The following is an 11,855-nucleotide window of genomic DNA, read 5'->3' as shown; positions in this document are numbered from 1 at the left end:
AAGGTCTCCATATAAAGAGTTACTGGTGCCGTCACCTGAAAAGGAAAGTTGTTTTAGAGGCAGAGAAATTACTTAAATTCTTGAATAATGAGCACGAATAAATCGTATGAAATAGTACCACGACTGCTTTTAACAAAGAGTTGATTCAACATGCTGGACCTGATCATTCAATACTAGCGACACCATCTACAAATATACAACCCATTTTATTTGTTTTTATTGTGTAAAAGTATTTAAAAAGGCTGTGCAGAAGATTCCCTTTGTTAACTGTAACATCACATTCTCCCAAAACACCATCATCTCTCGTCATGAAATGACAGGACTAAAAAAAAAAAGTGACAAAACTAAGACATGAAATGGACAGATACGTGAAGTCTTGCGTCCTCAAAAGAATCGGACGACTGGTTTGCAGTCTGTTATTATTACTTCAGCAGTTCTCTGGAGTCTTACTCCACAGTGCGCGACTGAACTTCACAGGCACCCGGAAACACCAAGAAGGATCGTCCGATGAGAAGGCGTCTAATCCATCTAAAAGGCACGGCGGTCTCTGTCTGCGCTCCCTCATCTCAAGTTTGATCTCTCTCCAGCAGCGCGGCCGAGCCGATCCGACGGGACACGGGCGTTTGCTTTAGGAGTAGACTCTCCGCTTGTCGTCGAACAGCCGTCGGAGGGTGTAGACCTGAGTGAGCCCCACGCTCAGCATGACCAGCATGTTGACACAGGACCAGAAGGAGACCCGCCACAGGTTGTCCTCCAGCAGGTTTCGGTCGCGAGCCTCGAACGCCCGCAGGACCGTCTGCATCTGACGACTGCGCTCCAGCCGCCGGTGAACCGTCTCCGTCGACTCCTGTCGCAGAAGAGGTGAAGAAAAACAAAACATCTTCAACTATTTTGTACTCTGGATTAAATATGGAAGAATGTTTCTGCCACGGAATAAAAATTACAAAAGGTAATTGTCAGCTCGCAATTCTGACATTCTTGCAATTCTGAGAAGAAAAAAAAGTAAGAATTGGGAGATAGTTGCAATTACCTTTTGTATTTTTTATTCAGTGGCAGAAACAAGCTTACATGGTTAAATACAATTGAAGATCTATGAAATATCAAAGATAACAATCTCGTCAATCAAAACATGTTCGGGTCATATTTCACCCAAATTAAAAATACGTTTATATATATATATATAACAAAAACTAAAACTGTTAACATTTGTTTACGGTAATTGAAATTAAGCTTAAACAAAATATAAATATTTAAGGGGAAACTTAAACTTTAGAACTTAAAAATTAGAAATGTTGCCTTGGCAACTAACTGAAATAAATGAGTTGAATTACTAAAATTATTAGAACAAACTAAAATTAAAATAAAGATAAACAGAAATAGAGAGTAATACAAATGACAAAAGCACATAACGAAATTACTAAAACTGACAATTTTATATGGAGATATATATATAAACTTTATTCAAATGAATAAGTAGTATAAAGGTGTGTAAATAATACTAAAATAACACTGTTTAAAAGTTAATAATGCCTATCTGGGAACCATTAAGTTGTTTCGCAACTTTCGTTGTATTTTAAATTTAATTAAACACTAATAATCATTGAGTTACACCTCAAAAAGATGAGTTTACTGATCAAATATTTTCTCACTGACTAATTCATGTAAGGGCTTCAACAAAAATGCAGAGGTCACACACTTGCCCAGTGGTCACACACTTCCACTGTTCATGCATTACTATAAACATTCATTTTACTGAGAAAAGAAAAAAAACTAAGATGATTTGATGTTTCTAGATGTTGCCCATAGAGCAAAAAAATATATTTAATCAAGAATAATCAATCACGTGACACTGCACTCACCTTTATGTCATCCAGCTTGTACTCTAATAGGTTCTCTGGCTCTCCAAGCCCCGCCCACTCGTCGTCCGCTCCCGCGTCATTGGACGGGTTGTCCAGGATGACCTCGAAGAAGACCATCTTCTCGGAGAACCTGCTGAAGGTGTTGTCGAAGCAGATCTGATAGTCTCCCGCCTCTGAGGGCTCCACCCTGAAAACATCGGACCAATCACAGGCGAGTAAGCGACAGACCGCGGGAGCAACAGCCAATCATTCTGGCACGATGATAAACCTGTAATTATTACTGAGGCGAGATTCACACAGAACGAGATTTTGCTTTAAAAAATGTGAGACGAAGGGCAGTGGAATTAAAAAATAAGGTAAGTTGTTTGAGTTATAACGGTCTTGATGCGCGTGTTTACATAGAAAAACGAGGGAAAAGCAGTTGAGCGCGAAACGCATTCTGTGTGAACGGTTAACTTTCAAAAAAACGTACAGTGGTGTATGATGATGAAGTGGTAATACCATGGTACTAGCAATCATGTACCACAGTATAATGCCCAAAAAGAAGGGAGATGTGAGCACTCACATATGAACGCCGTCAGAACGACGGAACTCCGAGACCAGGTAGATCCCCTGAGGAGAAACGATGGAGAAATCCACATCCATACCTGCTCCAGCGATCACCTGCAGGAAAATAACGTAATGTCTTACTTTACCCGTTGTATAACCACTCAGAACTCCTTAACAACAGCATAGCAACCCCCCACAACATCCTAGCAGAGTTTTCCGGGTAAACATCATTGTCTTAAAATCTGTCTGAAGATGATTAACGTGTCATCACGGATCTGAGGCAGGATACGACAGGCCGCGATAAACAAACATCTCACACCCACTTAACTGACATACACTGTAGTTTAACTGAGACTTCTGGTAAAATCAAAGGTATATGAAACCATCACTGATTAGATCAATTTGGTTTAAAATCTATAAGAATATTTGTCTATCGTTAGCGAATTCTGCTAAAATGTTATAAATAATAATAATAAATGTTTTTGTGCTAACGTTTAGAGAACATAAGACCAGATAACGTTACTGGAAGAACGTTTGCTCATAACATTGAGAGAACCTTTCCAGAACGTCAGCTGAAGTTCTGAGAACGATGTACATATTCACGGTTCATACCTGGTACTCGATCTCGATGGTGCCGTTGTGAAAGGCGCTCTGGTAGAAACACTCCTTGCTGGCAGCTGGCAGCAGAAACGTGAACTCGCTGTCTGTGGGGCTGAACGCGTTAACCGCGCCGATGAACACCGCGAGAAGAGGCACGCATATCCTCCGCACATCATCCATGCTGTTTATCACAGAAAGAGCCTTTTAAACGGTGTTTGTATACGGGAAAACCAGTTAAAACCCTCCGTCCAGCGACGGATGTGTTCCGCTTCCGTAGCTCAAGTTTTGCTGCGGCGCTCAGCCAATCGGAGCACACCGAGTGTCCGCGCTGCAGCCAATCAGCGCGCAGGGGCTCGCGTTTTACACATGCGGCGTAAAACCATGACATCGAAACTTTTTATAGACCCGTGATATTCTGAATCATAAATCAATTATAGATAAGATAAACCTTATAAACCCATATAATATAAAAAATATAGATATATAAACCTGGTATAATACAGGATACAATTAGGCTTCTTAATTCAGCGAGACACGTACGTGTTTGCGATCAGATCTTGTTTTAGATGCACTGATATGATCTCCTGTCACTAGATGGCAGCACAGTCAAATCATACTGAGCACATTCATGTAGTTCTGCTGCTAAAAGAGACGCTTTAGATAAATCCGAGGGTGTAAAATAAGAAATGACTGACAATTAGTTGCTTTTAATATTATTATTAGTCATAGTAATGGTGGTATTGGCAGTAGTGGTATTGGCTAAATCAAGCATCAGTATTACTATTGCTCTTCCTCTGGGCTAGTGGTTATTGTCTTATTCTACCTACCTAATCCACAAAAAAGCTTCAGCTGCCAATAAAGTTGGTAGAAGCAACTGTATAATGCACAGAAGCTGTAAAATAAACCTGAGAAATGTCACAGTGAAATTAATGAGAGCTGAGAGCTGAACTTTGAACACACAAAGTGAGAGTCTGGAAATACTGACTGAAAACTGATGAGAGATCAGGCGTTTGTCCAGTTTCATGAGGGCAAGTGCATGAGAGAGTGTGTTCAGAGTTGATTCACGGTCAGTGCAACAGCTTGTGAAAGAAAGCGACTGTTTCCTGTCTCACTGCATCCTTACATCTGAGCTGCCTCTGCACCGGAACTCTCAGCTCTGTGTGTGTGTGTGTGTGTGTGTGTGTGTGTGTGATTGAGTGTGTGCACTAGTCTCTAGGTCATCAGATAAACAAGTGCACATGTGGTCACCTTATTTGTGTCTGCTCTTTCCGGATTGTCTTTACATTTGTGCATATCTTTATGCATCAGCTTCACCTTTTTCCTATGCATGCACAGAAAGCAGCGAGATATTAGGACTGCAGCGAGGAAATTTCAAAAAGACAAACTCAAAATTTCATCATGTATTTAGAGAAATGAAATTACATAACATCAGCTTACTTCCTGTTTGGTACATTAGTAGTCGTCATTGGATATTATAAATAAGATTACTTTTCAGTAACAATATTAAAATTTTTTATTTTTATTTAATGCATATACTGTTTAAATTAAATAAATTAACATTTTTTAAAGTAGGATATTGTTACTTTTTAAGTAAGAATTAAAAGTTACTTTTTATTTAATAAGTAGGCCACTGTTACTTTTTAAATAGCAATAATAAAATGTTACTTTTTATGAAATTAGCATGATATTGTTATTTTTAAGTAAAAAAAAAAAAAAAAAAAAAAAAATATATATATATATATATATATATAAATTGTTTAAAATAAATAAATTAACATTTTATCAAGTAGGATAGGTACTTTTTAAGTTACTTTTTTCATAAGTACAATATTGTTACATCCCGAGTAACAGTTAAAAGGTACTTTTTATTCAAGTAGGATATTGTTACTTTTTTATGAAATTAGCATGATGTTGTTACTTTTAAGATTTTTTTAATATTTATATATATATTTAAAATTAAATTAACTTTTTGTCAAGTAGGATATTGGTACTTTTTAAGTAACAATTAAAAGTTACTTTTAAGTTACTTTTTCATAAGTAGGATATTGGTACTTTAACAATAAGTTACTTTTTTTAAATAAGTAGAATACTGTTACATTCTGAGTAACAGTTAAAAGGTACTTTTTATTCAAGTAGGACATTGTTACTTTTTAAGTAGCAATAGTAAAATGTTACTTTATATTCAATAAGTAGGATTTTGTCACTTTTTTCACATTGCAAATAAAAGTTGAGCAATGTAAATAGAGAACAACAGCAAAATGGTTTCAGAAGACGTACGTATGGAGTGACAGATTTATGATCATACAGCCAAAACTTCCTCATTTTAGTTTCTATCCCTTATTGAACCCCTCCCTTGCACTCTCTCTCTCTCTCTCTCTCTGTCAAGTCAAGTCACCTTTATTTATATAGCGCTTTTTACAATGCAGATTGTGTCAAAGCAGCTTTACAGTGATAACTGGTAAATAATTTTGGCAGCTCTTAAAGAACATGGTGTCAATGCAGGCAGATCAAAGCACTGTTGAATATCAAATGTCAAGTCAAATGTCTCTGTGAGACACACACCCTTCCGACAGCAGCAGTGGGCGGTCATCTCTCTCTCTCGCTCTCTCTCTCTCTCTCTCTCTCTCTCTCGCGCTCTCTCTCTCTCTCTCTCTCTCTCTCTCTGTGAGACACACACCCTTCCGACAGCAGCAGTGGGCGGTCATCTCTCTCTCTCTCTCGCGCTCTCTCTCTCGCGCTCTCTCTCTCTCTCTCGCTCTCTCTCTCAGTGAAACACACACCCTTCACTCTCATGAGGTTTAAGGTCAGATGATGTCGGCTCACTTTTGAGAGAGTCTGAAGCTCAGATGATGGTTTATGGTTGTGTGTTTGCTGTGCTTATGGTGAGGATGCAGTAAACTTGTTAGATCGGTCTCGTGACGTGCAGCATGACGGACGCAGGTGAGAGCGTGAATAAAGACGTGAAGGAGCCCTGTCCTCAGGTGTTCGTGGTGGACAGCCAGGCGTTCCCACGTCAGGTGCCCATCAAGCTAGACATCCCGCGGCTCACCTTAGTCTACCTGCTGCTGGCTGTGGCCCTGGTGGGCATCTTCATCGAAGCTGGATTCATCTGTCATCTGTACAGCAGACAAGCGGTGAGTCCTCATGCATGTGTGTTTTCATATAGTTATATGGTTTATATAGTTATGCTTCATTTTAGACTGAAGAAAAAAATAAGTTTTTCAAAGTTTTTACTTTACTGGATTGGTATGAAACCTGAACAATATTGACATAAGAAAAGGCCTTAATGGTCTTTAAAAAAAAAAAAGGTTAAACTTGTGATATTTGTGGTCAAAAACAGCTGCCGTAGGAAATGAATGGTAAAAAGATACATACAGAGATTTTTGGGGGGTTACAATTTACAAATCAGCCATGATGAAGTCTAAATATATATCCAAATGCAAAACCTAATAAAACAAAAAAATACTCATAAGCAATTAAACAATAGGTACATTCATTCAAAACACAATTTAACACTGATTGTCTTTGGATCTCAAGAACCCTACGTGAGAAATAACAGGGTTAAAACATCCTGACGCAGATGCAGACATGAACTTTCTTTCAACATCTAGAGTTAAAGAGTTTTTGCAGAAATATTGCTGCCTATGTGAAGCTCAAGATGCTCTTCGAGTCATCTCAGATCCTGCAGGAGATCATGATCTCCTGGTTTAGTTTGCACTGAAGGGACACAAGCCAAACACTGAGACATTCAGCTTTAACTCGGATTGTTATTCTGAGAATATTTATTACTAGAAACATCGGTTAAAATCAGTTAAATTCAGACCTACTGTACATCTAAAAGGAAAGTGTATATTGTAGGTGCTGCTTCTTAATCACTATCTAGCCTTTCAGTGGTCCTGCGGTGTGCATTTTTGTTTTAACAGCACAAATATTCCACGTATTGTGTTAATATGAGCTGATGAAACTTGCACGTGCAATATTTACACAAGAAATTCTGGACGTGTCATGACAACATCAGTGTAGGTCAGATGACCAGATTCCCCCCTCTACCCCTGTGCTGACATCACTTCCTCTAACGTTGTCGGGAATAGGCTTGCTTGAGATGCGCCTTGCCTGAAATTTAGGCTGCAGTGAGGGGAAAAACAGTTCTCTGTTCTCGCAGTGGATCAGACACCTACGAGATCAACGGCGGATATCACGGGATTCACACTCATGCGCTGTGGTGTTGATAAACTGGATGTAACTTAAGTCATATTGCTTTTATATGAAAATAAATATATTGAACAAGACACCCAAAGTACTATCCAAAAAATGTGTTTTCCCTCAATTTTTACTTTAACAAAGACATAGGCCTATTTTAGATAAATCCCACAGAGAGATCGCACTGCAAGAGGGAATATTCACACATAATTTATTTACCGAACAAGTCCCTTGATGCGCAACAAAAAACTCTTTGCCTGAGCAGCTGTGATTGGATAACTGGACTAGCCAGTGGACCAATCACATCGCAGTGGTAGTTCTTAAAGTCAAAGTCTGTCATGAGAATGATTTGGGTTAATTCCCTCCAGAATCGTCTCACACGATTGTGTTCCCGAACACCAGCGTCCGAACGCAAGATCACATGACCGCTTCATTGTGTTTCGTCTGACGCTCTGAGACCAACTCATTTATGATGGAGGAAAAAAGAGCAAGATTGCAGCAACTTTCTTTTTTTTTTTTTATTGATATTTTGCACCAATTTCCTAGAAAGTGATGATTTTGCTCTCTTGAACACATGGAACGGAAGCGCTGCTTTATTCGCAAATGTTGTTTGCGATATTCCAATTTTGCACACAAGTTAAATTTGTGTCATAGATAGTGACTTCTGCCCTCTTTTTTTCTAGTGTCATTAATAACTGGCTGAGGTGTTGTGTTTGGTGATGGTGAAGGTTTGAACCTTTTGAACCTTTTGGTAACTAGCCCAGATTGCTAACCATGAGGTTACACAACCCCCGCAGTACATTGCTCATAGTTTTGGATTACTGCGTTGATTTCCTGTAAACATATATATTGGTTTGCACACTTACTTTCAGGGTCTGAGAGCAAATATATGAACACATTTATCAGGTTCAGATTATACAAACATTTTTGCCTGTTTCAACCACACAAGTAAAAATAATCATGCTTGGGGAAATCTTAATAAAAAGTCATTATGACATACCAAGTCAAAATCATGATTATGAAATAATTATGTCATAATAATGAGGAAAAAGTCAAAATTATGACAGACTAAGTCGTGAGCGTCATCAAATCATATTTTTATTTAACTCTAGCCACATGAATCTTACTGTTTATGTGTTTGTGTCGGTCTGATGCATTAACAGCTTCAGGCTTTAATTTCCAAGTAAATTCACATCTGAAATGGCAGAATGTTTCAGGAAAAAGTTGTGAAAAAACATGTCAAATATTTTCTCTTTCCCCCAGGTTTCATCAGATGTCCAGAAAGCGGAATTTATAAAAGTGAGTTTATCTTTACTCAGGTATGTGTGAGTATTTAAACACGTCTTGGATGATCTTATTAATTCTGCTGTAAATATTTATCTGCAGGGAGAGGACGTATTTCCCAGTGCACATGGTTGGTAAACACACACACAGACACACACAGGTTTGAAATACTGATATTCACCATGTGTTTAGTGTTTATCCTGCTTGTTTTCTCAACAGATTATAATGATATTTTACCTGAAAAAAAACCCAAAGCTGAGAGCACACCAGCAGCCAAAGCTGAGGACAAACCTGCAGCATTTCTGCAAAGTATGACGAACCGTCCACACACACACACACACACACACACACGTTTACACGTTTACTATCTGATTGAATGAGGACATTGCATACACTTCTTTTGATTTTATATACAGTTCAGCTAGTTATAAAAACTGCAATCCCTAACAGAAAACTTTGGCCTTTTTGCAATTTAAAATAAAAAACAACAACTTTATGACATTTTTACAAATGGGGACATGCCCAAAATTAGGTTTTGTCAGGTTTAGCTCACTTCTGGGTACACATTTGTCCCCAAAATGTGGTTAAGTAGGTGCACACACACACACAGAGTCTTTCCATTAATAACTTCTGGTAAAATCATTATGTTATAACCCAGGTCATTTTTCGTAAAAAACCTTTTTATCATTTTTTGTCGTCTGTTAGAGTTTTTATTAAATATCTAGTTCTGTCATTAAATTCTACAGGGCGCAGGCTGATCCGCCCTTTAAATGCAATCTGCAAGCAATCACATCATTACCGCATGGCACAAACTCATTGGCCTTTGCTGATCCTGCAGCCAATGAGATTACTTGCTCAACATTTAAATAGTCTGGTTCAGTGTTTCCTGTTCCTGCATGACGTGTGTTTGTTTTTGTAGGCGATTCGCCCGTGTCTAAAGGCAACGGCATCCTGCTCTGGAGGTCAGTCGGCTACCCAATGTTCAAGAAGGGTCTGGACTACAAGAACAACAGTCTGTACGTCCAGCAGGATGGTTACTATTACATCTTCTCCAAGATCTCCCACCTGGAGAACTGCAAATTCTTCCAACATAAAGTCATGCAGCGCTCAGAGATTTACAGCAACAAGCCCATCGAGCTGATGCAGAACTCCAGGTACTCCATCTGACATCAGAAATCACTTTAGATCACCTCTGTCAGCATTAAGGTCATGAATGTTTTCGCTGTAGGTACCTACAGTGCAGCTCCAATAAACCCCATCCAACGGGCGAGCGGGGCAACAGCTACCTGGGCGGCGTCTTCCACCTGAATAAAGGAGACAGTGTGTTTGTTACGGTCAATAACAGCTCGCTGGTGAACAATAATGCATATGAGAACTTCTTTGGTGCCTTCATGGTCTGAGCACTGACAAACTGCTGCAAGAAAAGCACACACACACACACACACACTCTTTCACGCCCAGGTTCTCATTCCAGTTTTTAAATATTATTTTTATAAACACATTTTGTTAATCTTTGCAATATAGAATTTTACTATTTTTCTCCAGTGGTCGACCAATATATCACCAATATAGCCGATATATATATATATATATATATATATATTTTATTTTTTTTTTTAAATATCGGCATGATAATATTTTCTGTTTGGCCGTCGTGTCGGAAGCGAGACTTTTATTTTGACAGTGCCTGACAAACAATTCGCAGCGCTTCCAATAGTAATAAAAAGCCAAACACTATAATACTTTCTCATTTACCATCTGTATTCAGCAAGTACGCATTTATATCATTTAAACAAATCTTTGAATATCTAAAAAAACATTTTGTCACAAACCTTGCAGACTTTCAATTCCAGCTGTTACATATCTGAAATGTGTATTTGTAGACTGCATAAAAACATGTACTCTGTGCGAAATGGTCGGTCCGTGCAAATTGAACGGAAATAGGAGAGTTCAGCTGTCACTAGCCATGTTTCCATCCACCTATTTTATGCACATTTTGGGATATCATAAAAAATATGCAGGAAAAATGCTGGATGGAAACGCCAAAATACGCCACCGATGCCAGTCGCCGATTATTCAGAGTGATATCTGCCGATACCGATAGTTTGGGGGTTCTGCATTTTATACCTTCTTTTAGATTAATGATAATTTTGGTGTCATAGTTACACATTATTACGTGTACTTGCTATAGTAATAACAGTAAATTATGCATAATTTCAAGTAACTAACCCTAACTGTAACTCTATAGCAAGCATGTAGTTAATTAATAGTACTCAGTACTTATTTGAGTAATTACAATGTAACTATGGCACTGTAAAATAAAGTGTAACCATACTTCTTAACTTTCTGAATGTTACTAATATTGAACATCATTCTGGTTTCTTAGCTTTTTCTTTACACAAAGCCCAAATGCAGTGTATTTTCTTGCCCTCTTTTGATTGACAGGATATATTGGCCCTGACTATCGCATGTTTTTAAACTATCGGATAATCTGAAAATTTGCTTTTATCGGCCGATACCAATTATTGTGCATCCCTAAAAATGTGCATAAAAATGTATGCGCTCAATTGAGGTGGATACATGACATGCGCATAAACTACGATGGAAACACATTTAATCCTTCAAAACCTCACATGACTTTGCCTCAGCAGAGGCTGTGATTGGATAACTGGACTAACCAGTGCACCAATCACATCGCAGCATCTCAGATGTTGGTTTGGTGTTCTGAAAGTCAGAGTCTGTCATCAGAATGATTTGGTTTAATTCCCTCCAGAAGCGTCTCACACGATTGTGTTCCCAAAAACCATCCGAACGCAAGAGAACATGACAGCGTTTATTGTGTTTCGTCTGACGCTCTGAGACCAACTTCGTTATGATGGAGGGAAAAAGAGCCTGACTGCAGAAACTTACATTTTTATTATTGATATTTTGCACTGGTTTCACAGGAAGTGACAATTTTGTCTCGTGAACACATGGGATGGAAACGCTGCTTTATTCGCAAATGTTTTTTGCGATATTCCAAAGTTAAATTCACATCTTTTGGTGGAAACGGCTACTGTAGACGCACGATCAACAAACTTTAAACCCTCGATTTCAAACTATGCTGCGCTATATATGTATTTGGCCACTATGTCATGTTCATGTCATTTATGCTGTGTGCAGTATGTAAAATTAGTGTTACTTTGTCATTATTTGAAAAAATATGATTCCCATGTGTACAAACTTAACAGATTACTGAGTGTCCTGTTGGTTACAATGTTTACTTTATTTTTTTATTCATATATACATATATATTTTACAATTTCTTTATTTGTGAAAACAGGACTACAGAATCAAGAAGTTGCCGTCTAAAGTATAATGCAA

General features: G+C 38.2%; 2 protein-coding genes across 2 annotated transcripts; one reads left to right on the top strand and one right to left on the bottom strand.

Annotated features, from left to right (window-relative positions):
* Nucleotides 1–187: 187 nt before the first annotated feature.
* Nucleotides 188–3,363, bottom strand: tmed1b (transmembrane p24 trafficking protein 1b). Its single transcript, XM_051886751.1, has 4 exons — nucleotides 3,021–3,363; nucleotides 2,425–2,522; nucleotides 1,860–2,046; nucleotides 188–847 (listed from the first exon to the last, which is right to left on the bottom strand). Exons 1-4 carry the CDS (start codon nucleotides 3,186–3,188, stop codon nucleotides 629–631), a joined length of 672 nt encoding a protein of 223 aa, XP_051742711.1. The 5' UTR covers nucleotides 3,189–3,363; the 3' UTR covers nucleotides 188–628.
* Nucleotides 3,364–5,689: 2,326 nt separating this feature from the next.
* On the top strand, nucleotides 5,690–10,911 carry LOC127508614 (tumor necrosis factor ligand superfamily member 14). The gene is made up of 6 exons (XM_051886729.1): nucleotides 5,690–6,142; nucleotides 8,472–8,507; nucleotides 8,595–8,622; nucleotides 8,712–8,801; nucleotides 9,412–9,646; nucleotides 9,721–10,911. Exons 1-6 carry the CDS (start codon nucleotides 5,936–5,938, stop codon nucleotides 9,890–9,892), a joined length of 768 nt encoding a protein of 255 aa, XP_051742689.1. The 5' UTR covers nucleotides 5,690–5,935; the 3' UTR covers nucleotides 9,893–10,911.
* The last annotated feature ends 944 nt before the right edge of the window (nucleotides 10,912–11,855 follow it).

Source organism: Ctenopharyngodon idella, chromosome 1 (assembly GCF_019924925.1).
Source record: "Ctenopharyngodon idella isolate HZGC_01 chromosome 1, HZGC01, whole genome shotgun sequence".
Lineage (NCBI taxonomy): Eukaryota > Metazoa > Chordata > Actinopteri > Cypriniformes > Xenocyprididae > Ctenopharyngodon > Ctenopharyngodon idella.
The sequence above is the reverse complement of the archived record's forward strand: the minus strand, read 5'-3'. Positions and strand labels throughout refer to the sequence as shown.